Below are 27,872 nucleotides of genomic sequence, written 5' to 3' on the forward strand. Positions count from 1 at the left end.
ATTCGCCACAGAAGAGAACGTGCAATGTCATCAGTTCTGCGCGTTGGAATTTCCAAGGCCGCACTTGCTCGGACACGCTTTTCATCACGAGTGGAGTTGCGGTATATTGTACGCCTTTCCACCTATACCACTTCTGCCCAGAGTGCTGAAGATCAGGCGCGACCGGGCCCAGGTTATCCTTGTGGCTCCGGACTGGGCATGAAGATATTGGTATCCAGAGCTACTCAGCATGTCTGTCGATCCCCGATTCGTCTGCCTCTTCAGGAGGACCTTCTGTCACAGCAGCAGGGGACGGTCCTCCACCCAAACCTGTCCAGTCTCCACCTCCAAGCGTGGAGATTGAGCGGCGACAGTTGAGGCCATTTGACTTGCCTCCTGAAGTCTGTAATGTCATTCTGGCAGCCAGGCGTCCCACCACACAGTCGGTATACGCCTGCAGGTGGAACATATTTGTGGCATGGTGCACAGCAAAGGCTATGTATCAACTCTCTGCCCCCCTTTCTGAGGTTCTCCTCTTCCTTCTTTCTCTGGCCCAGCTGGGCTCTGCTCTGGGCACTATCAAGGGCTACCTTTCTGCCCTTTCCGCCTTCTTCAGGCTACCTGATCAGCCATCTTTGTTCAAGTCCCCGATTGTAAATTGGTTTTTGAAGGGCATCACACACATGTTCCCTCCTGTTCCATTCGTGATGCCTCAGTGGGACTTGAACCTTGTACTTACTTATCTGATGTGCGCTCCCTTTGAGCCACTTCATAACTGTCCTCTCCGCCTTCTTACTCTGAAGACTGCTTTCCTGGTTGCCATAACCTCTGCCAGGAGAGTGAGTGAGCTCCAGGCTCTTTCTTCCAAACCTCCTTTCCTTTCTGTCCATCCGGACAAGGTTGTGTTGCGGACAAGATCCTCTTTCCTGCCCAAGGTAGTCACAGCCTTCCACATCGGGCAGTCCATCACCTTGCCCACCTTCTTTCCGCCTCCGCATCCCTCGAAAGAGGAAGAGAGGCTCCACCGTCTGGACCCAAAACGTGCGCTCTCTTACTATCTGGATCGCACACGCCAGTTCCAGGTGGATGACCAACTCTTTGTTGGTTACGTGGTCGCTAAGAAAGGACGGGCGGTGCACAAGCGGACCATCTCTCGGTGGATCGTCTTGTGCATCCAGGCGTGTTACTCTTTGGCTAAAAAGGAACGTCCTGTTGGGCTGAGGGCCCACTCCACTCGGGCCACGGTGACTACTACTGCCCTGGGCCGAGGAGTCCCCTTGCAGGACATTTGTCAGGCAGCTACGTGGGCCTCACTGCACACGTTTGCGAGACACTACTGCCTGGACAGTCAAGTCCGGAGGGATGGCTTCTTTGGCCGTTCCGTCCTCCAGGACTTTCTGGTGTGATTATTGGTTCGCAGACCCACCACCGGGGTTGGTATTGCTGGGGTATCTATTCTAAGGTAAGGAATCTATAACTAACGTGTCTTTCAGATGCACAAGTTACTACTTGTGTAACGATATATCTGTAAGAGACGTTAGTTAGTGATAGATTCCTTACCGACCCACCCATCCTCCCCGTTCTGCGAACCGATATCTAGGGTTAAGCTCATCCCCTTTCAGGGCCCTAGTTTCATGGCACCAGTGTTGGTTCTATCATGGCTCTGCGTATCTGGCGCGGAAAAGCTTTGTATAAGAACTGACGTCCACGCGTGAGGGCGGCGTCCAAGTACTCCGGCGACGTCTTTCCGGCGCTAACAACGGCGATGACGGACGCAGAGCCGCGTATGACGCCTACCGACGCGCATGGGTATTGCTACGCAAAAGTTTCCGGATCCAGTCTGACGCCTGGGGATATTCTAAGGTAAGGAATCTATCACTAACTAATGTCTCTTACAGATATATCGTTACACAAGTAGTAACTAGTGCATTTAGGGGTGTTAAAGAGGGTGACAGGTAATATTGAGTAGGCTACCTACCTTTACGGTGTCTACTTCCTCTAAGTTACCACTTCCTGTGGTAAGGGGCACTACTCTGACCCTAAATGGCTAATATCCTCTCAAACCAAGATGGAGAGAAATGAAAACTAAGCTCCACATCACGTTCTCCACCTTGGGGGTTGTGCTGGCTAAATGGGGCCCCACATACAAATTCAACTAATTTTCCCGCCTGAATTCCTTCCAAATATGGATCAGGAAAGGGATGTTGACATCCTCCATTATCTGGAGCTGCCTGTGTTGCATTTCAAAGGCAAATCTATCAGGGGTTCAACGTGGTGCTTGAGGTTTGCAATGGAGGCTGGACCGTTGAGGCTGTAGGGGGTCAAGTGTTGAAAGGAGTGTCATTTAAGATGGAGTTGTAGATTTTTGTAATTGTGGTTTGCAACAATGGAAAACTGCTGGTCTTAAAGCTTCCTTGGGTTTTTAAAATTGCATGGCTTTCCTGAACTTTGCAAAGTTTAAACTTATAAAGCATGTAAAAAAACACAAACATGTATTTTGCAGGAGGAAAAACACATACCAGTAGAAGTAGAAAAGAAAGTTTTTCTTGGAACTTTTTCTGCAGAAGCTGTTGTTTTTTTGTTTTTTTTCTGAAAACTTTGTCCTCAAGTTCAAAATGTTCAACTCTCCAGCATAATTTTAATTCTGCACTCTCCTAATATTCCCTTTTTAGGGCACAGAACGCTTATGGCACTTTATAATTATCAGTCAACCAGTTAAATGGAACTTTAGATTGTACAGAAAATTCGAACTGTTAATGTCTAAGTGCTGCTGTCAGCTCGGGTTATAGAGCGATTACTGGCAAATGTACAGAAGTAAAGATCGTAATGTGGATTTGTCTTACTTTTCTACATTTTCTGGTAATTGCCGTGTTTCCAAGTTGACAGCAGTGTTCATCTATCACCACTTCTCCAATTGTTCTGCATAGTTCAGAGCTAAAGGTTACAGCTGCACTTACTTTTTTACCTTCATCTAGTCCATATAAACCACTGTCCCCAATAGAATGAATACATATTTCTTGTGTGCGCTTAAGTAAGGGGCCAGAGTGGGCCTGACAGTTCACAACCAAAAATATGCCCTTTCCAAGTGAACTACAAAAAAGTGATGGATGGAATGCTTGAATTAATGTCAGCTACTGATGATCACTCTGGCTGCAGTCCATCGTTGTATTTTTTTGCTGACCACGCTGCCACAGATTAGACCCAGGTATTTTCTAATCCTGCTTGGTCCGGCTCCGTTAGGACCAGTCCAGCCTGAGATGCCAAACCCGGTCCTCTTTGAACGGGATCACAAGCAATCCGGAGCAGGTTTTAGCCTCTTTTTTTTGTTTTGCAGAGTTTTATATAGCGCGAACTTGACCCGAATCAGAATCGGGTATCAGAGCGCTTTACATAGCACCAGTTACGTTACACATTCATTTTTGTTAGGAACGGGGAAATTAAGTGATTTGCCCAGAATCACAGGATGTTAGGTGTTATTATCGAGATTCAAACCCAGTTCCCCAGGTCCGAGGTCAAGTGCCCTAGCCATTAGGCCAACTCCTCTCCCTTCTGGTGCAGCTTGGTTCCAGTAGCACAGTGAGCACAGGAACCGCGTCTGGGTATGCCCGTCGCACTTAGGGTATCACAATGAACAATACCAAAAAAGTGATGGGTGGAGGGAATCATAGTCTCTGGCAATTACTCAGGCCCACATCAGAGTCCATCGTTTTTTTCCCCACCCTGCCAGCTCAGATTGGGCCCAGCCATATGCAAATCAGCCTTGATCCTGCTCCAATAGGAAGAGTCTGTCCCGAACCACCAGGCCAGGCCGTCCCTGAACCAGGACACAAGCAGCCCAAGGCCAGGCTCGGCCTAGTTCAGCCTCTTCAGTCGGATACAGCTTGAGCCCAGTGGCACAGTGAGCACTGGACCCACGTATTTTTTTGTTTGCTTTTTTCTAAATAAAAGCACCATAACTCACTTATAGTATCTAAGTAACTTCTTGTCCAGCCTTCTTGATATCCACACGTAGATCTGACTTGTGTGTGGTGCAAGGATTTCTGGAGCTCCAGGCAAACTTAGTTTGCTATATGGGAACTCCTTCTCTGGCAAGGACTTCCGGTGCACTCTGGCACCCTCTTGTGGTGGCCCCTCAAGGCATCTGCCTGCAGTGACCTTAACGCAGCCCTGACCCAGTCGGTTGCTGTGGGACCTTGGAGGGGTCTCCATGGAGCACAGGAAATACATATTCTACTAGATGGTGGCGAGGGCACAGCCTGTGGACGTTAATATATATTTTTTCTTAAGTATTTTTACTGACCAATAATAAATCACATACACATTTGAAAGATAATTGGCATATTTCATCATACATAACAGATCATACATAAGTCAGCCGGGTAGTACCATTATTGCGATCAGGGTGGATTAAGACGTCGCCTTTCTGTACGTTGCAGTTCTAATTCCGTTGATTAATTAATTAATTAATTGTGGGTTTATATAGCGCTAGGAATCGACTCCCGGAGGAGTATCTCCACGCTTCGACCGCTGGGGAACCCGTCCTGGCTCACCCTGAGAGATGGTCCCTGATGGGTATCTCTAAGGTGCTACCAAGCATCCCCGGCGGTCTGGGGGGGCCGTTGTGAAGATGAGGCAAGCTGATGCCCAGAGTTGCTGAGTGTGGTTTCTGACTAGAGTAGGCACCGAGGCGAGAATTATCGAGTCCGCTGACCCTGGTCCATGACCCTGCCGTGGGAATCGAACCCTGGTCCCGGGCCGTTCTCTGCTTACGGGTCTGCCGCCTCTAGCCAGTGAGCCACACTTCTCCCTTCTCACTTCTTGATGGGGACACACATAAATTACCTTGATGCGCATTCCACTTGCCCCACTTTTTATCCCATTTCTTAGGGCACTCCCTCGCTTTGAACACCTCTTTTTCCGCAATCATGCATTTATCATAGTCTCTAACCCACGTCCGGAGTGAGGGTGTGGATGGATGTTAATATCGACACAACCCCAAACTGTCTGTGCCCAGCCATCGGTCCCCTTTTAACATATGTTAATTTATGTGAATGCAGCCCCTGCTTCTCTCCCACAAATGCAGTTTTATCCGTGTGCCTAGGTCATTAAATTAAACAAGTCGAGCTAGCAGCTCTTGTCACTTCAGCTCCTAATAGAGCCGGTGACTGCTTAGAGGTCGGAGTTGTGCAGTCTCCCATCTCCTTGCTTCCTTCGAGGCTTGAAACCATGTGTTTTCCACTGATACCCCCTGGGAATCATAACGCTTTGCTTCTGTAACAACCAGTCGAGTCCTCACCAACCTCACTTTTCTTTCTTTCAGGGAATATTCAGGACGTCATTTTGAAGGAGAAGCTGGAGAAGGAAGACGACATCCTGGTGTCCTTGGCTGGACTGAAACAGGTAATTAGAGCATCATAAGAGAAAATCAAAACCCTTATGAGCTGTATAGGACACTTTAAGAGTGAATAAAGAACCATCCGTTGTTCGGCTCTTAAAAGGAGCGTAGAACACTGCAAGAGTGGATAAAAACCCTTCCATTGGTCAGCTCTGAAAACGTATGTAGAACATCGTGAGAGTGAATAATGACCCATCCATTGGTCAGCACTAAAGAGGAATGTAGAAGACCGTTAGAGCGAATAAAGACCTGTCCGTTAGTCAGCTCTTAAGGGGTATGTAGGACACCGTGAGAGCGAATAAAGACCGTCCGTTAGTCAGCTCTTAAAGGGTATGTAGAAGACCGTGAGAACGAATAAAGACGACCCGTCCGTTGGTCAGCTCTTAGGGGGTATGTAGAACACCGTGAGAACAAATAAAGAATCGTCTGTGTAATGACAGAGGTATTGGTACTGATTGGCTCGGTTATGACCGTTGCCCACCACCATCTCAGTATATGTTGCTGTCAATCAAACACATATGATGTTCGTTCTGTTTCCAACTTTTACCTCACCTATTAGCAGGGCTTGACTATTTGCTTTGGCATGATCTTATGCCTTCTTGCATACTGCTTTTGCTCTTTTCGGGCCTAAAAGGCCTATGCTAGAGCGATGCCATGTTCTTTTCTGACACCATTTTGCCGAGCTTCTTCAGGTGAAAGGCAATGTTTTAGTTTTCATATGTTGTTCGCTAGCAGTGAACCAGAGAGGACCGGTTCTTATCGGGTGGAATGTGCTCTCTTCGTGCGGAGCCAAAACAAACGCTTGGCCAGCTGCTGTTGTGTGCTTGGTACGAGGTGGTACAGGAATCCTATGAGAACGGTAGGCGGGTTCTTCCAGAAGCTTCGAGAAAGAGACACATTCTATATTAGTGAAAGTGAGTCCAAGTTAGGGAGAGGCGATGCTGGTCTGGCTGTTTGGCGGTCTGGTGGAACATCACGGTGCAGACGTGCAGTAGTGTTTGTGAAACAGAGATTCCTGACCCAACCAGAGAGGGAAAGCGAGATGGACCCTTATAAAGATGCCTACGAATATGGTGAGGTGTTCCATGTATGTCTAATTTTATCTAACTATACCATTTATTTTCAGGTTCTATGTATATGTGCTGATGACTGTGATATTTAGTTATTTCTTAATCTTTCTTGTCACTCTATTAGCATGTAATAAACACCCTTGAAGTGTTTATTCGTGTTTTTATTCCTTGTGGAGGAAAGCCGGGACCCTTTTTTACCAAATGCTTATGGAGGGATGGGCTATATCCCCTCTAATGGGTAATTGTCGATACGTGAGGGAAATCGGCTCCGAAACAGGAATATCCAAATTGCAGGTAAACCAGCCCAACATAGAGTAAGAGGTATGTACTGATTTTCACCGGAAGGTGTTGCTCGCGTAGGTTCGCGTTGTTTGTTGGGAGACGTTGCTGATTCTGATTCTGTTCACCGGGAGGTGTTGCCGCATAGGTTCGCGTTGTTCGTCGGGAGATGTTGCTGATTCTGTTCACCGGAAGGTGTTGCTCTCGTAGATTCGCGTTGTTCGTCGAGAGACGTTGCTTTGTTCGTCGGGAGAAGTTGCTGGTACTGATTCGTCGGAAGACGTTGATATGCTTACCCTCTGAGCTATGATTTAAAGGTATTTTTAGTTGTTAGTATTATCTCTTTCTTAGACAGGTATTCTAAAAGTGTGGTGTTTGTAGGTATTCTGAGAAAGGGCTGTGATAAGTAATGACCCTATAGTTCTGACTAAGACACCCGTATTTGAGAAAGCATCGGTCATTACAGTCTGTTGGTCAGCTCTTAGGGGGATTGTAGAACACTGTTAGAGCGAATAAAGACCCGTCCGTTAGTCAGCTCTTAAGGGGTATGTAGAACACATTGAGAACGAATAAAGACCTGTCCGTTGATTATCCCATTTGAGGTGTGTAGAACACAGTGAGAGTGAATAAAGACCCGTCCGTTGGTCAGCTCTTAAGAGGTGTGTAGAAAACCGGGAGAGTTAATAAAGAGCCGTCCGTTGGTCAGCTCTTAAGACATATGTAGAAAACCATGAGAGCGAATAAAGACCTGTCAGTTGGTCAGCTCATTAGAGGTGTGTAGAACACCGTGAGAGTGAACAAAGACCTGTCTATTGGTCAGCGCTTAAGAGGTATGTGGAGCACTGTGAGAGCGAATAAAGACCCGTCCACTGGTCAGCTCATTAGAGGTGTGTAGAACACCGTGAAAGAGAATAAAGACCTGTCCGTTGATGAGCGATTAAGATGTATGTAGAACACAGAGGGCGGATATAGACCCATCCATTCGTCAGCTCTGAGGGGGTATGTAGACGCTGTGAGAATGATTAAAGATCCATCTGTTGGTTAGCACTTAGGGGGTATGTAGAACACTGTGACAGAGAATAAAGAACTGTCAAGTATGTAGAACACTGAGGGCAAATAAAGACCTGTCCACTGATCAGAAAATAAGACTTATGTAGAACACTGTGAGAGCGAATAAAGATCCGTCCATTGGTCAGCTCTTAAGACATATGTAGAAAACCGTGAGAGCGAATAAAGACTTGTCCGTTGGTCAGCTCGTTAGAGGTGTGTTGAACACCGTGTGAGTGAATAAAGATCCGTCCAATGGTCAGCTCATTAGTGGTGTGTAGAACACTGTGAGAGTGAATAACGATCCATCCGTTGGTTAGCTTATTAGAGGTGTGTAGAACACTGTGAGAGTGAATAAAGACCTGTCCATTGATCAGCGCTTAAGAGGTATGTAGAACACTGAGGGCAAATAATGACCTATTCATTCGTCAGGTCTGAGGGGGGTATATAGATGCTGTGAGAATGATTAACGGTCCAACTGTAGGTCAGCTCTTAAGGGGTATGTAGAACACCGTTAGAGCGAATAAAGACCCGTCCGTTAGTCAGCACTTAAGGGGTATGTAGAACACCGTGAGAACGAATAAAGACTTGTCAATTGATCAGAGCTTAAGAGGTATGTAGAACACTGCGGTTGAATTAAGACCCGTCCAATGGTCAGCAAATTAGACTTATGTAGAACACCATGAGAGCGAATAAAGACCCGTCCATTGGTCAGCTCTTAGGGGGTATGTAGAACACAGTGAGAACGAATAAAGACCCATCCGTTGGTCAGCTCTGATGGGGTATGTAGAACACTGAGGTTGAATAAAGACCCGTCCAATGGTCAGCAAATTAGACTTATGTAGAACACCACGAGAACGAATAAAGACCCGTCCATTGGTCAGCTCTTAGGGGGTATGTAGAACACAGTAAGAGCGAATAAAGACACGGCCATTGGTCAGCTCTTAGAGGGTATGTAGAACACAGTAAGAGCGAATAAAGTCCCGGCCGTTGGTCAGCTCTTAGGGGGTATGTAGAACACTGTGAGAGAGAATAAAGACCTGTCAAATGATCAGCGCTTAAGAGGTATGTAGAACACTGAGGGTGAATAAAGACCCATCGATTGGTCAGCAAATTAGACTTATGTAGAACACCATGTGAGCGAATAAAGATCCGTCCATTGGTCAGCTCTTAGGGGGTATGTAGAACACAGTAAGAGCGAATAAAGACCTGTCCGTTGGTCAGCTCTTGGGTATGTAGAACACCGTGAGAACAAATAAAGACCCGTCCGTTGGTCAGCTCTTAGGGGTATGTAGAACACAGTGAGAACGAATAAAGACCCATCCGTTGGTCAGCTCTGATGGGGTATGTAGAACACCACGAGAACGAATAAAGACCCGTCCGTTGGTCAGCTCTTAGGGGGTATGTAGAACACCGTGAGAACGAATAAAGACCCGTCCGTTGCTCAGCTCTTAGGGGGTATGTAGGACACCGCGAGAACGAATAAAGACCCGGCAGTTGATCAGCTCTTAGGGGGTATGTAGTACACCGTGAGAGTGAATAAAGATCCGTCCGTTGGTCAGCTCATTAGAGGTGAACCGTGAGAAGAGAAAATAAAGACCTGTACATTGGTCAGCTCGTGAGAGGTGTGTAGAACACCGTGAGAGTGAATAAAGATCCGTCCAATAGTCAGCTCATTAGTGGTGTGTAGAACACTGTGAGAGTGAATAAAGATTCATCCATTGGTCAGCTCATTAGAGGTGTGTAGAACACCATGAGAGAGAATAAAGACCTGTGCATTGATCAGCGCTTAAGAGGTATGTAGAACACAGAGGGCGAATAAAGAACCATCCATTTGTCAGCTCTGAGGGGGTATGTAAACGCTGTGAGAACGAATAAAGATCCGTCTGTTGATCAGCTCTTAGGAGGTATATAGAACACCGTGAGAACGAATAAAGACTTTTCCGCTGGTCCGCTCTTGGGTCTGTAGAACAAAAAATTAATTTGTTGGTCCAAAAACAAATGTATTCCTTACCCCAAAAAAGGGATTGGGGTATTCTGTGAATACCCTTGATAACATATACTACGGACTTATAAGTAAGACAGCCTATGCAAATTGGGGGTAGCCAATTCAACATTCACTCTGTAAGGGGTCAGAATACTGGCTCTGAGTACTGGTTATCAGTCCTCAGTGCACTCTGAGTCGAAAATCAGCAGCATCAGTCCAAATCTATAGGGGTAATGATGCACACGGAGGCATTGCCTTACACACACTCTATGCCGGAATCTCCAAGGAACTCCTACTCAGAATCCAGATGGTCTAGACCACCATCTCAAGACTCGTACTCGACCTTCCACACCGTACCCACATTGCACCGTACCTCAAGGAGCTACACTGGGTCCCCATTCACAATCACTGCTAATTCAAACTTCTCACTCACACATATAAAGCCTTACACAACACTGAACCAGCATACCTGAACAGCAGAATATTTATTCATTTATACGTTTTCTACAGCGCCAGCTAGACCTGAAGGTATCAGAGTGCTTTACATAGAATGTGATGTCATTAGATTGAAATACTTGCAAAAAACAGATAAAGAAAATCGTTCGGCCGCAGCGGTAGGTACAGTATGCAGACATAGGAACCGCATGAGCTAAAAGATGTACAATACACAGTGGACCGCTGAAACACTAATTTAACCGCCAAAACTGGTCAATGCAGAGTCGTTATGAGCTTTGGGAACATAGCTCAGTTAGGGTGCATGCTAAAGTATTTGTTGAGCAGTAGGTGTTTATACACTTTCACCAGCCTGCCAGACACCTACGCTCTGCCTCACACTCCCTCACGCACACTGCCCTCATTCGCAAAAACAGGGCAGGAGTTCGCTCATGCTCCTACATCGCACCCAAGACATAGACCAGCCTCGTTCGTCACATCCTAGCCTCCTCCTCGCTTCTTGAGTTCCCCAAGAGGCTGGAGTCCTCGCTCTTTGAATAGCTTCTTGGGGTCGCCACGCCGGCTCAAGCACCTGGATACTCTCAAGGGTGATTTGTGCGCCGTAAAAATCAACATAACATAACATGATACCTGAGATATCTCCCTCCCACATCAAACACTTGCCACTGAACGATCTCTTCATCACAGCTAATGCTTATGAAGACAGCAGGCAGCCAGCCGAAGCCTAAATATTGTCCTGCAAGGGGCTAGCAGTGAAGCAGCCTAGCCGCCCCAAGCGGCAAGGAGTTTAAGGGGGACACTTAGGTTAGAATACAGATTATAAGCCACTCTATGACAGAAGAGACCCATCATGGAAATCGTACATTGAGGTACAAGCCTACCCACCCAAGCTGCAGGATTTACAAGGATTTTAAGTCTGCAACCTAACTGGAAAATACAGATTATAAACCACTCTGTGACTGCAGAGATGCATTCTGGAACCCTTACATTGAGGCACATGCCTACCCACCTAACTGCAAGGCTTATCTGAAAGAGACACGTTAGTATTAGATTCCTTACCTTAGAATATCCCCAGGCGTCAGACTGGATCCGGAAACTTTTGTGTAGCAGTACCCTTGCGCGTCGGTAGGCGTCGTCTGCGGCTCCGCGTCCGTCGTCGGCGTCGTGGGCGCCGTGATGATGTCGTCGGAGTACTTAGACGCCGCCTCCGCGTGCTGACGTCAGTTCTCCCTTTTTTCCGTGCCAGCAAGCGCAGATCTGGAAAAAGCAGTAACCCCAGTCATTTTTTTACTAACTTTTTTGATCGGTTTTGATCATTTTTCGAAGTCTTTCGACTCCGACGGTGCCGTAGGGATGCCCGGATTTAAGCACTGCGAGGATTGCGACCGCCTGATGTCGGTCACGGATCCTCACCGCCGGTGTTTAACTTGTCTCGGCGTCGATCACGACGACAAGGCCTGCTCCGACTGCCGGGCCCTCTCTTCGAAAGCCAGGCGGGAGCGGTCCCGCAGGCGACTCGAACTCCGGCAGTCGGTCCCGCACCGCGAGAGGTCTCGGTCCCATGGGAGGTCGAGGAACAGGTCGCGGGCTCGGAGCCACCACAGCTCCGAGAGTAGGCCGCACTCCTCCGGGTCGAAGTCGTCGTCGTCAGGTAAGAGGCACAAGAAGTCCAAGCGGCGTCATTGCTCTTCGAACTCCCCCCGATGCTCGCGCGATGCGGCCGGGGGTTCGGGTGACACCACCCACGCGGCTCCGATGGAGTCGCAGGTGCCGCGTCCAACCCCATACCCTACGGTCCCTGGGCTTAACGCGACGCCGGAGGAGATTGAGCGCTTCCTTATGGCCATGAGGAAACTCTCTCCTCTGACGGGCTCCGCGGCGCCTTCGGGCCCAGCGGACCCATCTGGGACCCCTAGCGGGTCGGGGGGATAGGCCCCGACGCCGTCGGGTGCTACGGCCCCGACGCCGCCGACGCCTTCGGGCCCGGCACCGCAGGTTCCCGTTAACCCGACGCCGCCGGCGCCTTCGGGCCCGGCGCCGAGGGGTTTAGTTGTTCCGGCGCCGCCGGCGCCTTCGGGCCCGGCACCGCAGGACGCCGCTGGACCTCCTTCGGGATCTGGTTCGTCGCCGGTGGACCTTACGACCTCCCCGGCGTCGGACCCTCAGGTGTCGCCTCCGGCGCCGTCCCCGGTCCCTCCCTCGTTCCTGTTCCGGCGCCGGGACGGCCCCGATGGGCGCCGGGACGGCCCCGATGGGCGCCTCTCCAGACGTCGTTTGGGGAGTTTCACTTCTATGAACAGGCTCCATTGGTTGAGGAACCTGAGTTTCAGGAGATGGGTGCTGAAGAGGACTGGGAGGGGTCTGAGGACCCTCTGACCAGAGAGTGTCTGTCTCATGAGGACTGGGCAGGAGACCTTGGGGAGGCCAGTGGCCTGGACACCTCTCCAGACACTGGTTTTGTCTCCCCTCCTACCGTGGCTTCGGAGGAGGGGGCAACCTACAGTGTGGTGCTGATGAGGGCTGCCAAGGCCTTGGGCCTTGAGCTCCCCATCGCGGCCGTGAGGACTAATCTCCTCACTGAGGTCTTTAAACCGCAGTCAAGCTCGGCCGAGCCTCTGCTGCCCTTTAATGAGGCCTTGACCGACGTTCTTCTGGGCACTTGGTCCAAGCCCACTACGGGTTCGCCCGTAGATAGGAACGTGGCCAGACGCCACCGCCCAGACCCGGGCGACCCATGTTTCCTGTCCACCCACCCCACCCCCGAGAGCCTGGTCATCCAGGCCTCCAATTCCCAGACCGCGTTCCCGTCGGCCCCGCCGGACAGGGAATCCAAGAGGTATGAACAGTATGGGAAAAAGATCTTCTCATCCCTTAGTCTGGGTCTGCGGTCTTCCAACACCGCCTGCCTCTTGGGCCGTTACACCCACTCTGTGTGGGATAAGGTCGCGGAAGTGCTGCCAGAGTGTCCGTTGGAGGTACGGGCCAAACTCGGCCAAGCCCTTGTGGAGGGCCGGAATGCAGCCAAATATTCCATCAGGTGTGGGGTGGATACCACCGACTCACTAGGTAGAGCGATGGCAACGACGGTGGCGGTCAGACGCCACGCCTGGCTGAGGTCCGCCAACTTTTCGGCAGATGTCCAGAACACACTCATGGACATGCCGTTCGATGGCCGTCTCCTCTTTGGCGACAAAGCAGACCATGCGCTCGAGCGCTTTAAGGACTCCAGGGCTACGGCCAAGTCCTTAGGCCTCTCGGCCCGCGCCAGCAATCGGCTGCTTTTCACTCCTTTCGTGGCCACGGAAGGGGTGCGCCCACACGTGCCGCCAGCCACGCTCCGCAGGGCAATACCCAACGCGGTAGCGGCCGTGGGAACCGCTGTCCGGGCGGTCGTGGGCAACGGTGAGGTCAGTCCACACCTTCCCCCGCAGCATCCGCCTCAAAACCCTCCTAGTCCGTGCTTTCAGGCCCATGTGACGCCAGTGGGGGGCAGGGTTCGCCTTCACCACCTCCACTGGCGCACCGTCACTTCGGACAGGTGGGTGCTGCAGATCGTCCGAAGGGGCTACTCCCTCCCCTTCGAGGCGACTCCTCCAGCCATGCCACCGCAGAGCCACCGTGTATCGGGGGATCATTTGCGACTTCTGCAGGAGGAAGTTACGGCCCTCTTGGCCAAGGGGGCCATCGAGCGCGTTCCTGGGCCAGAAGTAGGGTGTGGTTGCTACTCCCACTACTTTCTGGTGCCCAAGAAGGGCAAAGGGGGCCTACGCCCTATCTTGGACCTACGGAAAGTCAACGGCTTCCTCCGGAAGGAGAAGTTCAAGATGCTGACACTGGCTCAGGTCCTTGCTGCCCTGGACCCAGGAGACTGGATGGTAGCGTTGGACTTGCAGGATGCTTATTTCCACATCCCCGTCCTGCCGGCCCACCGGCGCAACCTGCGGTTCACGGTTGGCCACAAGCACTTTCAGTTTACCGTGCTCCCCTTCGGCCTTACCAGCGCCCCACGGGTGTTCACAAAGGTGATGGCGGTGGTCGCAGCTCATCTGCGCAGGTTAGGGGTTTCAGTCTTCCCCTACCTCGACGACTGGTTGTTGAAGGCGGGCTCGCCCCAGACAGTCGTCAGCCACCTCCAGACTACGGCAGATCTCCTGCATCGGCTGAGGTTCTCAATCAATGTGCCGAAGTCACACCTGTGCCCCTCTCAGAAGCTCCTTTTCATCGGATCGGTTCTAGACTCGGCGCAGTTTCGGGTTTATCCACCCGAGCAGCGGGTCCGGGATATTCAGGCTCTGATTCCCATCTTTCAGCCGTTATCCGGGGTCTCGGTCAGGTTGACGCTGCGGCTTCTGGGGCTGATGGCCTCCTGCATCCTGCTGGTGCATCACGCCAGGTGGCGGATGCGGGCTCTGCAGTGGGACCTCAAGTTTCAGTGGGCCCAGCATCAGGGCATCCTATCCGACCACGTCCTGATCTCGGAGGGCACTGCGAGACAGCTGCAGTGGTGGCTCACGGACCGCGATTGGGTCAGCGGCAGATCCCTCTCCCTTCCCCAACCGGAGCACGTAGTTGTGACGGATGCGTCCCTCCAGGGTTGGGGAGGCCACATGGGAGATGCGGAGATTAGAGGCCTCTGGTCTCCGGCGGAGGCCCGCCTCCACATCAACCTGTTGGAGTTACGGGCGATTCGTCTAGCACTGAAAGCATTCCTCCCCTCTGTTCGGGGGAGTGTAGTGCAGGTGTTCACGGACAACACCACCGCCATGTGGTACTGCAACAAACAGGGCGGGGTGGGGTCGTGGACCCTTTGCCAGGAGGCTCTGCGCCTCTGGCACTGGCTGGAACGCCAGGGCGTGACCCTGGTGGCTCAACACCTGGCAGGTTCTCTGAACGCCAGGGCGGACGAGCTCAGCCGTCGGTGCAAGATGGATCACAAATGGCGTCTGAACTCGGACGTGGCGCAAGGCCTCTTTCAGCAATGGGGAGAGCCTTGGCTAGATCTATTCGCCACCGAAGAGAACGCGCAATGTCATCAGTTCTGCGCGTTGGAATTTCCAAGGCGGCACTCGCTCGGAGACGCTTTTCGTCGCGAGTGGAGCTGCGGTCTACTGTACGCCTTTCCGCCTATACCACTTCTGCCCAGAGTGCTGAAGAAGATCAAGCGCGACTGGGCCCAAGTCATCCTTGTGGCTCCGGACTGGGCACGAAGGTACTGGTATCCAGAGCTACTCAGTATGTCAGTCGATCCCCCGGTTCGTCTGCCTCTTCAGGAGGACCTTCTGTCGCAGCAGCAGGGGACGGTCCTCCACCCGAACCTGTCAAGTCTCCACCTCCATGCTTGGAGATTGAGCGGCGACAGTTGAGGCCATTTGACTTGCCTCCTGAAGTCTGTAACGTCATTCTGGCAGCCAGGCGTCCCTCCACAAAGTCGTTATACGCCTGCAGGTGGAACAGATTTGTGGCATGGTGCACAGCAAAGGCTGTGGATCCTCTTGCTGCCCATCTTTCTGAGGTTCTTCTCTTCCTTCTTTCTCTTGCCCAGCAGGGCTCTGCTCTAGGCACTATCAAGGGCTACCTTTCTGCCCTTTCAGCCTTTCTGAGGCTGCCTGATCAACCTTCTTTGTTCAAGTCCCCTATTGTAAATAGATTTCTTAAGGGCATCACACACACGTTTCCTCCTGTTCCGTTTGTGATGCCTCAGTGGGACTTGAACCTGGTTCTTACGTTTCTGATGTGCGCTCCCTTTGAGCCACTTCACAACTGTACTCTACGCCTTCTAACTCTGAAGACTGCTTTCCTGGTTGCCATCACCTCTGCCAGGAGAGTGAGTGAGCTCCAGGCCCTTTCTTGTACTCCACCTTTCCTTTCTGTCCATCCGGACAAAGTGGTGTTGCGTACTAAGCCATCTTTCCTGCCCAAGGTTGTCACGGCCTTCCACATCGGGCAGTCTATTACCTTGCCAACCTTCTTCCCGCCACTGCATCCCTCTAAAGAGGAAGAGCGGCTCCACCGTCTGGACCCAAAACGTGCGCTCTCATTTTACTTGGATCGCACACGCCAGTTCCGGGTGGATGACCAACTCTTTGTTGGTTACGTGGGCGCGAAGAAGGGGAAAGCGGTGCACAAGAGGACCATCTCCCGGTGGATCATCTTGTGTATCCAGGCATGCTACTCCTTGGCTAAAAAGGAGCCCCCTGTTGGATTGCGGGCTCACTCTACCCGTGCCACGGCGACTACAACTGCCCTGGGCCGGGGAGTGCCCTTACAAGACATCTGTCAGGCAGCTACGTGGGCATCGCTGCACACGTTTGCAAGACACTACTGCCTGGACAGCCAAGTCCGGAGGGATGGCTTCTTTGGCCGTTCCGTCCTCCAGGACTTTCTGGTGTGATTATTGGTTCGCAGACCCACCACCGGGGTTGGTATTGCTGGGGTATCTATTCTAAGGTAAGGAATCTAATACTAACGTGTCTCTTTCAGATGCACAAGTTACTACTTGTGTAACAATATATCTGTAAGAGACATTAGTTAGTATTAGATTCCTTACCGACCCACCCATCCTCCCCGTTCTGCGAACCGATATCTAGGGTTAGGGTTTACCCCTTTCAGGGCCCTAGTTTCAATGGCACCAGTGTTGGTTTTTTGACATGGCTCTGCGTTTCTGGCGCGTAAAAGCTGTGTCTAAGAACTGACGTCAGTACGCGGAGGCGGCGTCTAAGTACTCCGACGACGTCATCACGACGCCGACGACGGACGCGGAGCCGCAGACGACGCCTACCGACGCGCAAGGGTACTGCTACGCAAAAGTTTCCGGATCCAGTCTGACGCCTGGGGATATTCTAAGGTAAGGAATCTAATACTAACTAATGTCTCTTTCAGATATATCGTTACACAAGTAGTAACTTGTGCTACAAGGAGTATAAGGGGGCACTTAACTTGGAAGACTCATGATAAACTGCTCTGACTGCAGAAACATATCGTAGAATCTATACATTAGGTACAAACCTTGTAGGAAAGGGACAGTAAAAAAAAAAAATGTCGGAATTTGTAAAGCGCACAGCTACCTCCACCGGAGGTGTCCCGGCGCTGTCCGTATACCGCTTAGGAACCCTTCCTGGCTTTCCTGGGAAATGTCCACTCCTGGGCACCCCATCAGGTGCAGCCAGGCATCCCAGCGCTTTTGGGGCCGTTGTGGAGACTAAGCAAGCTATTGCCCAGAGTTGCAGCGTGGGACCCATGATCAGAACAGGCACTGAGGCGAGAATATCCAGTCAGGGGAATTAATGAGCCGGAGACCCGCCGAAGCGGGAATCAAACCCTGGTCCCTGGCCAGAGCTCTGCATCAAGGTTTGCCTGCTCTAACCATTGAGCCACACTTCTTCACAGTCTTTGGTGTTTATGAAGAACGCAGTGGCGATCACCGTGGGATTTAGGGGGGTGGGTATGGTTAAAGTTTGAAGCTGAGCTGCAGCTGGTGGAGCCTTCCCTGCCCACCCTGAATGAAGGTCACCACTAAAGAAGGAATGGTTGGGTGGTCAGACACATACAGGTTTCACTGCTTCTAAGAGGTGCTTTCTGTTCTCTCAACAGGTCAAGGACATCCTGAAGGGATCTCTACGCTTCAACCAGAGCCTGCTGGAGGCCGAAGAGAATGCCGAGATAACCATCGCTGATGACCACTACTGCTCCCAGGGCCTGACCGAGGAGCAGGGACCTCCTGTCACCGAGATGGCAGCCTTAAGGCCAGTGGCACAGGTAAAGCCCCATTCACAGCTGCATTGATAGTAGTTAGTGGTGAATGTCCTATGGCATGCAGTGGGTGGCGCGTCAGCCGAGTGCGAGGTGGCTCTAGGCAGCCGCTGGCTTCCATTATCCCTTTGCAGCCCACGCTTCCTCGACACTGGCCAGTATTCTTTTTGTTGCTTCAGGAGCTGGATGGTAGCACCCATTCAGTTACAATCCTATCTTCAAACATGAATTTACGGTGTTGCACATAGGCTCCTATCTGTGTGATGCTGCACTGCTTTCCTGAGATGACCAATGAGGTTTTAGCACTGCATGAATGTACACAATGTACCCTTGATCTGACTCCTAGGCATGAGGAGGAGACTGTGGACAGGGGTGTCCAAAGTTGGCCCTTGTGGATTGAAGGTGTGCCAGATCTTCAAGATAACCACTGGAGATTAATGTACATACAATAAATCCAGGTGATAATCATTTACAATGGTTATCATAAAAGCGTGCATGGCTCTGGCCCATGTCGACACCTGTCCCAGAGGGAGAAGTACATAATACAGTAGACTTTGCTATGCTAAACAATGTAAGACAGACCTTGGCAAGTAGGTCTTGCCTATGTGAGATCTCTTGGCTTTGTGAATTTTATATAGCTATGTTATACAGCAGCATGACTGAAAAGAAAAAAATCTCTGACATGGTCAGAGCTAATTGCGTCACCTTTTGACCTGCTGGGCCTGTTCGGGACATTTATCAGGCCATGAAGTGGGCGTCCATCAACACATTTGCAAAGCATTACTGCCTTGACAGCCAGGTCTGACGGGAAGCGTAGTTTGCTGGTTCAGTTCTGCTGGACTTTTTGATTTGATCCATTCCACAGAACTACAACCTTGAGAGGGACTGCTTTGGTATCTATTCTAAAGGTGAAGAATTGGCTAGGAGTAGTCTCAGTTAGATGAACAAGTTACTTACCTTTAGTAACACTCTTTCTGGTAGATGTTCCATAACTATAGAAACGCAAATTCCTCTGCCATCCTGCCCCCATTCAGTGTAATGGATTTTTTTTCTATCTAAAAATGGCCCAAACTAGAGATCTGTACACTGGTATTTTTTAATGTGGGGCTTTGCAAAACAAAGCCACTATAGAGCCGAATGATGCCACCTACCAGTGCGCAAAAGCACAGCTGTTTTAATGATCCAGATCCAATCAGGCACCTTGGAATATTCTAAAGCTGAGGAATCTGCAGTTAGATAGAGAATCCATCAAAAACCATGGTACAGACGGTAAGTAGCTTGTTCTTTAGGTGCAAAATGTAACAAGCCCAAACTGCACTTGAAACTGGTCATAAAAAGAACACTTTTGTTTGATACTTCTGACATCAGATTCTGAATTTCCCCAGGCAACAAACTGTATGTAGAAACTTTTTAACCATTGCTCCAGCTGCCTGTCAGTGGTTTCAATGGATTCTGTGTTGGCTTTGCCCCACCTCCGGAAGTGACAGCGCAAAGCCGTATAGAGGGGCCACGCTTCCGCACTAATGTCAGTTCTTTTTCTTTCTCACATCCTTCGATACGGATCTGGAGCTCCCTTCCCAAACTTTATCAGCGCTTTACAGACTTCCAAAACAACTATTTTGTGCCAGTATTTTAGGGATGTCTCTCCCAACGTGTACTGGCTTTAAGCCACGCTGCATCTGCAGCAAATAAATGTCAATCTACCTGCCTTTCATGTCTCGGATCTATGCATTATTCACAGTCATGCAACCAATGTTCATTGATGCTACTGAAGGACCTCAGGAAGCGGTAGGTGATTCACAAGAAACTATCATTCTCCAGTTTGTGGGTTGGTTTCTGCTCTAAGTCCTGCTCCTAGTTGAGGTACACGCCCATGAGTAAGTCTAAGAAGAAGTCCAAGGACAAATCTCATCAAAAACATGAAGTCTAGGTGGGAGTAATACCTTTGTCATTCCCACTCCAGAGAAGGATCATGCAGTTTGCACATGAAAGGCTTGACTCCACACCACTTATCCGGTTCCATCCCCATTCCACAGCTGGAGCATGAGTGCCCCGAATTTCTCAGGCCATACTCGAATCTGCATCAGATAGAGGCCTTGAAGGAGGCAATGCGGCAGCTCTTGCTGATTCATCTAGGTTCTCCTGGAGCACCTCTGGCCCCCACGGATCCGCCAGGAGTCCAGTTGGACATCAATCCACAGATCCTGCTCCAGTGATGACTGACCCTGTTAGACCGCCACCCTTCCCCTCCCCAGCAATGGGCCATGTCTTCACTCCTTCGTTGAAGACCAACCTTGTTCCACCCTGCCGGCACTACCCCTGGTTAATAGAGCTGGTCCATACCTGATCCAGATTCCTATCTCATGTCAAGGACTGAGCTCAGCTAGACCACAGCCAGTGTCTTGTTTGGAGGTCACTAAAACACAGCTGGTTGTGTTAAAGGAGTCTCTGGCTGTACCTTTGCCTTGGTGCCACCATCTTTGTCCGCTTGAGGCCCTATTTGACTTAAACTCCGATGGACCCTTGGGATATTCCACCTGATGGAGATGAAGAGGAAGAGGCAGAAAGTTTATTGCCTTCTCACTGTACTCTAATGGTCTAAACTTAGACCTTTAAAATTCTAGTGTGCTTGATGTATTTGAGTGTGTAGTTATATGGTATTTCTATAGTGCCAACCCAGCCAAAAGGCAGAGTGCTGTATAAGGTCAGAGGCATGCTTAAAGTCAACAAGTAATAGGAGAGGGAGCTGGGCTGTGGATGGTTAATGAATAGTAATGTAGTGTTCTTTAAAGAGGTGATTCTTCAACTCTTTCTTAACTTGAAGCAGAATTGATGCAGTCCTGATGCATACAGAGATGTTGTTCTAGATCCCGCAGTTTTGTTTTTTCTTTTTCCCTCTTCTTAGTCTGGAGTCTGATAGTGTCCTGGCTGGTGTGTGCCGGTACTCACCAGAGATGGTGAGCTTGTCTGCAAGATGAGCGGGGGTGCTGGTCATGGTTTTGTTAATGATGCCGCTTCTTTTGAAGATGGTCCGACCGGCAACAGAAGCCAATGGAGTTCCATCAATAGGGGGGTGATAACTTGCGAGAGACAGAATTGGGATCCATTTTTGAGCATCCAACTGAGGAAAGTGCCTGCTTTTCTGTGGTGGTACACGGGGCAGGAGAGGTGTTAGACCTGCAATTTCTAGGCTAATCTGCTTACTGATGTTTTGCAGCCGGCCCTGCGACTTCAGAGCATTTACTACCCTACAGTGATGCCCTGACTGACACTCAGGCAGCAGCATGGACTGAGCCCTGCTCAGGGCTGTTGGTTAGTTGCCCCCAAGAATGTCTCAGGTGACCTAGAGTTCCCGATTCAGCATCTGTCACCGGCCAGCATCGGGAACCCCAGTGTATTTCTTACCGCTCCACCTGATGGAGAGTCCAAGTGAATTGATGCGTTCGGCAAGAGGGTGATCCCCTACTGCAGTTTGAATGAATACGTGAAATAGCATTTATTAAGTGCTACATCTATCTATAAAGGCGTCCCAACACTATCATCACAGTTCCTTACGGAATCTTGTATGATTGTCTCCCACGCGCATAATGTTGGGAAAAGAGTACCGTAACTGTGGTGCTACGTAGGAAAACACAATACCCCCACCATCTAGAAAGTTGTATTCTTGGGATCACAGCCAAGCTATTTCCAGTTCAATGTAGTGCCTGCCTTTGAAAGTAACGCCTAACTTTTTCTTGAATATACATCTATTTCTCACAGAAAGTTCTATGACATGACCATCATTGAATACGGTGTGACTGTTGGGCAGATTCTCCTACAACATGTGGGTTGTAGCGAACAAGGTTTACCAGATCTTCCGGAGGAGTTTAGGAATACCTTTGTCTAAACTGCCCATGACAGGCAGGACGCGGCCAAATACATTTTATGTGCCCGGTTGGATGCTACAGATTGCATATGTTGTGCTATGGGCCCTGGTGTCGCGATTTGCCGCCATGTAAAAACGCATGCCGCAGCTTTCTTTCTCTGTGGGCCCGACTGCGTGACAGGTTGCTTGTAGACAATGACGAATCAGCCTTGTGGCAGGTTAGATAGAGCTGTGCTGCGGCCTGCTCCCTGGGATTGTTCTCCCTGACCCACCAGTTCCCTCAGTACCAGATGTGGAGGGGCTGCAGGTGGGTCCTGGCTTACCACCAGGGGCTTACCTCACCTCCTGAAAAACCAGTCCAGCGCTTAAAAGACTCGGGGGCATGGTGGCAGAGAGGATGGGTCTCAGGCTTGTGAGTGTTCATTCACTGCAAGCATTGGAGCAGAAGAGGACGGTGTCATACCTAGTATCTGTGGGTTGGCATCTTCCAGTAACCCTCTTCGTGGACTCTGCACACCATTGCTGGATTGGAGGATGCTGTCTCACGTGCATCTGGTTGGAGCCCTCGCTTTGCCTCTTCGAGCTGGCACGGTAGACAGGGCCGCTTCCCTTAATGGTGCAGATACATCTCGTTCAGCGATGCTTCTCTGGGAGCCCTTAACGAGCAATGGGCACATTAAAACCTCATAATACGAGAAAGCACTCGCCTTCCTGAAGAGGAACACTGTGCCTCTGACGATGGTGATCACGGCCAGAGCATCCTCATGGAGCAGAAAGACTTGCTAATGCTTTGCGAGATGGGCTGCCGCGTCCAATCTGCACTCGGTGGTCAGTAGGGCTTCCGCCTCCTATTTCCACACGTATGGAAAATGTTGGTATAGGACAGTACACTGTACATTGGAGCTAAACGGTAGCTGTAACTGGGCAGCTTTTCAAAACTACATCTTTTGTTCCATAGAAATTTCCTTAGTGTTCCGAAGAACTATTTGTGAATTGAGGCTTGTTGTAGGGGAACAGATTCCTGTGCCATAGTCTGAATGTACCATATTTGGGTCTACGTAAAAAAAAATAGTAATCGAATCCAGCTGCTCACGTCAGACTGTTACACTCTCCAGCATGCCAATGCTAGGCTTATTGGTTTTGCCCATGCTTCTTGGTATCGTTTTTAGAAATTGTTCTATTCAAACCTTAATGCATAAATATTAAAATGTTCTAGCCAAGACAGTCCCTTCCATAATATATTTTATTACTCTTCACATTTTTACAACACATCTGTAAAGAAAACATCAAATTTTATATGCAGTTAAATTCTTTTTACAATTCCTAGTCTGCAGTTTTGTAAACTTTATAGTTTTACAACATACAAATGGCTACAAACGTAGACTTTATAACAAACCAATTCCTTAATGTTTGGTGTATATTTTTTACAATTTTACAAAGTTCATAATTATAGCTATATATTGACACTTTGTATAGAAATCAGTGGCCTAGTCTGTGTATATTAATAAATTGCTTTCATTGAACATGTAGTGCATAGTTTTAAAAACCATTACAATTTGACAATACAGGTGTATATGAACATTACAGCTGTGTATAAAAATCACTAAACTTTTATTGTACAGTTTTTTTTGTACGAACTTACATATTAAAACATATTATTCGTGCGAATGACGTTAGTATGGCCGTTTCCCAAGGGGATGGCAGTTGCCATATTAGAGACTTGGCCATCGACTTTGAAAGAAGGCGACGTCGACCAATCAGTGCCATTGAAGGGATTGTTTCATTACTCCCCCCCTGGCACCAGGAAAAGGCAACCCTGCACCCGGGTGTTAAGCTGTAATCACTGCAGCCGGGGAGTGCAGGCACCCAGAGGATTCTGGGACATTTCTGTTCTCTTACATGACAGTGGATGTGTGTCCTTGTCTCTTTACAAACCATATCACTGAGATTGTTGGTAATCAACGCTCAACCCTCTTTCAACTTTGTTATAGGAGCCCCGAACAGTGGGAAGTGGATCTTGATTCTCTTTCAAGTTTATTATATGAGCCCCGAACAAGGCGCAATGCGCCCTTTAAGAGGAGTCAGTCCTTCGCCAATAATGCCCCGTAAACTTCAATGAAGTATTAACTCCTTACCTGCGCCGAACGTTCCGCGCTAGTGCCGAACGTTCTATTGAGCGGGCGGGGCCGCGACGGCCAACAGACGTGCGCAGCACTACACAGGTAGTGCACGCGACGGCCGTTGGCCGTCAGCAGCAGCAATGGGGTTAAAACTCACTTTCTGATCTTTTGAATGGCTCTACTAAATCTAAAAGAAATGTGTGTTCCTCACTGAAGCCTTGGTGTGTCCCCTCAGAAGGTGCCTTGATTCCTGGTTACATTCTTACATGGACAATCTCGTAGTTAAACGTCTTGAGCTCTTTTTGCTATTTTTTCTTTCAAGGAAATCTGATTTTTCAATTGTGAGAAATGGGCAATAAATATTGGATTTCTTATTGTTCACTTTTTGTGCCAATAAGGGGGTGAGACTCTGGTGTGTAGAATGACAATGATAAATCATATCGTCTTTGGCAAATTCACAAACTAAAAGTAATTAAGATTTAAGATTCATGTTAGCCATTTTCTGAAACTACTTCATAGGGCTTGATTCACAATTAAAAGGTGAATATTTACATATGTAGACCTACTCATAATCACACATGTTAAAGCATAAGTAGGATAAAACCAGTGCTTGAAATGTGCAGGTACCCTATACCAGAGTACCTGCTTCCTTTTGTGAAGTGCCGGTACTCACCAATTAAAAGTATTGCACCGCTGCAGGGAAGTGTCGGTACTCTCCAGTTAAAAGTATTGCACCTCTGCAGAGAAGGGTCCTTACTCTCCAGTTAAAAGTATTGCACCTCTGCAGAGAAGCGTCGGTTCTCTACATTTAAAAGTATTGCACCTCTGCAGAGAAGCATCGATACTCTACAATTAAAATTATTGTACCTCTGCAGAGAAGCGTCGGTATTCTCCAATTAAAAGTATTGCACCTCTGCAGAGAAGCGTCAGTATTCTCCAATTAAAAATATTGTACCTCTGCAGAGAAGCGTTGGAACTCTCCAATTAAAAGTATTGCACCACTGCAGAGAAGCGTCAGTACTCTCCAGTTAAAAGTATTGCACCTCGGGGGGCGTGGCCGAGCGGGCAGCGTAATGGCCGCCTAGCAAGGGAGCTCCGCCGGCTGTTGCACTTTATCCTGACAAAATCCTGGCTGTTTCGTGTAGAAACCGAATACAACCTGGCTCTACTGGTGTCCGATGGTCTGGGGCAGACTCGACTAGAATCTGGGGGCCCTGGCATGCCCGGACCCGGCCTGCTGGGCTCCGACTGAGTTGGCCGGGACTAACCCTGTGCGCGATCCGACGGCTGTGGAGCTCCGGCCGGGGACCCTACGCCAATCGAGACCGAGGCTGAGTGGGCCCGCCCGCAGCGGAGCTGCGGAGGAAGGTGCGAACCGAGTGACCGCGCCTGCTGGGGTGGGTACATGACACTGTGGTCACTACTATTGCCTCATAGAAGCGCATTATCCTGGGCAACTTCAGAGACATTGGCACACAAAGCTCGCCCGGCTGGTCAAGCCGCTACAATACCAGGCTGCCATTTTGGATCGGGCTGCACTGCCGCGTGGCGCGATTGGAGAAGAGGCCCACCCAGACGTCCTGTGCCCTCGCTGCTGGCCGTGGGGGCACGTTAGGGCCTGCGGGGCTCACGGGGGTGTACATGGTGACGTGCTAAACCCCTACAGCGAGGCATCACATTTACCTGTCGGCGCCCACGTGGAATCCGAGAACTCCTGGTGTTATGCCTGTACATATTGAGGTGGCCACTGGTGCCTGGCATCATTATCGGCAATTGACCTGGCCTTGGTGAGTCTGAGAGGATTCCGGTGGACAGAGTTGGGAGCCACTGCCTGGCAGGGGTACTGTGCCGTCAACTTGAGCGCATCGCGTGTCCCTGGCGCGAAGCGAGGTATACGCGGCATTGCTGAGAACTGCGGGGGGTGGTGCATCTAAGATCCTGTGCCCCCGGATGACGCCTCACGCGGTGTGCTCCGTCTCATCTAATGCCTAGCTGTTAAAGTGTGTCGTCGCCCACCTGCCGGCTTGTCTGCCCTGACTTGCATGGAGTATCATTGCTGGTGAAGGAGCTGCTCCATTTGGTGAGATCATGGTTCCTGGCCGGTGCTCTGCCTCACTACTCATCCCTGAAACGCACGGATCGATTGTGCTCCGCTCTTGTACACACGACGGTTGCTGGGAGGCGCAGACCATGGGGAAGGGCGACCCCAGGCAGCCGATGCTCACTTTTGAGCAGAAGAAGCAGCCCAAACAGTCGGAGCAAGACTCCATAGCTGCAGGGGGATCATCCCAGGAGGCTCCTCAGGAAGTGGATGTTACTGCGCTATTCCTAGAGGTACGCTCAAGTCTAAAAAGTATTGACGCAAAACTGGATGCCATGACTGCCCAGCTAGAAAACGTGCGCTCCCAGGTTGCCACGCACGAGACTCGTCTCGACAGCCTTGAAAATAGGCACACGGAATGCTGCGAGTTCCAACAAGCAACCAAGTCGCACATTACTAATAAGGAGAAGAAAATTGAGGCGCTGTGTGCCAAGGCGGACGATTTGGAGGCGCGCTCTAGACGGTGCAATGTTCAGGTCACAGGTATTCCGGAGACCACGGCGATGGGGAAAATGGAGGTCTTCATAACGGAACTGCTACATGACATTTTTTACCCAAACCTTTCTCCGGTGTTTACTGTCGAACGGGCGCACAGGACATTGGGGAAGAAGCCACCGGTTGGGGCACCGCCACGACCGATCCTGGTGAAGCTTCTTAACTACCAGGACAGAGACTTGATATTGCGCTTGGCGAGGGAGAAAGGGAAGATTACACAGAAAGGGAACAACGTCTCCTTTTATCCAGATTTCACACCCCTGGTGCAGGCTGCCCACAAAGAATTTCTGCCTGCCAAAAGACTGCTGCTCCAGGCGGAAATCCCTTACTCCCTCATGTACCCTGCCAAACTACGGGTCGTCCATGAAGGCACGACGCACCACTTCCTCGATGCACGATCAGCTCTGAAATTTGCGAAACATATAAGTGGGCCCAGAACCAAGAGGAAAGCTCCAACCGAGACCGACGCCGATGGCCAGTTAAGTGACAATGACTGACATTTGTGAGCCCTGCTATGTTGCTATTCCTGAGGTATGGTAAACCTGTTACTGATGTCACTACCATGGTCCTACTGATCCTGTTGTTTGGCTCACAGAACTGAGCAGTGGGCTGACTATCTGATCTAGATCATGGTTTGAGTATTGTGACTCTTAGATGGCCATTGCTGGATGTTCCTATTTTTATGTGCGCTTTTTGGCTGAGAGTTGAGTCTATCTCTCTGTTTGCGAAACAGCCTATATTAGTGCAGCCACCCTGTGTACACAGGGGTGTACGCTCGAGATGCCACGCCTCCTAGGGGTGTCTCCCGCATTTCAAATGTTCTACTGTTCCAACGCCTGTGGCGTGTTAGGGGGGGGTCTTGACACAACCTAATTGGGGGGTTGGTGTGGGAGGGGGGTGGAGTTGGGATTGGGGTCGGTTGGCATGTCGTCAGTGTTCTATGAATATACCTGTACTCTTTGGCATACAATGTTCTAGTGTGGGTCAGTTGGTGAACATTTGCGCAATTTTAGCAGGCGTGAAATGGGAGTGACTAAAGTTCTTACCTGGAATATACGAGGCCTGAATGACGGCAGGAAATCCAGACTAATGCACGGCTACCTACTCAGGCACAACATAGACATCTGTTTCTTGCAGGAAACACACATCAATTCCACATGTTCGCCCAGACTAAAGCATTCAAGGTGGGGGTCCACGTATTCAGCTATTTTTTCTAATTATGCTAGAGGTGTAACTATACTTATGCGGCGAGGCCTTGACTAGAGGGAACATGCAGTGATAAGTGATAAGGAAGGCAGATATGTGGTGCTACATGGCACCCTGCTGGGCAAG

At 49.9% G+C, this 27,872-nt stretch overlaps 1 protein-coding gene across 1 annotated transcript in view; it reads left to right on the forward strand.

Annotated features, from left to right (window-relative positions):
• The window catches only part of TBC1D5 (TBC1 domain family member 5), a 1,704,599-nt gene that overhangs the window by 1,640,129 nt on the left and 36,598 nt on the right, over positions 1-27,872 (forward strand). Inside the window, exons 24-25 of the mRNA XM_078664018.1 lie at positions 5,300-5,379; positions 17,801-17,965. Coding sequence (XP_078520144.1) covers positions 5,300-5,379; positions 17,801-17,965 — 245 coding nt within the window. The remainder of the gene's footprint in view (positions 1-5,299; positions 5,380-17,800; positions 17,966-27,872) is intronic.

The sequence above is a fragment of the Lissotriton helveticus genome, chromosome 10 (assembly GCF_964261635.1).
Source record: "Lissotriton helveticus chromosome 10, aLisHel1.1, whole genome shotgun sequence".
Taxonomy (NCBI): domain Eukaryota; kingdom Metazoa; phylum Chordata; class Amphibia; order Caudata; family Salamandridae; genus Lissotriton; species Lissotriton helveticus.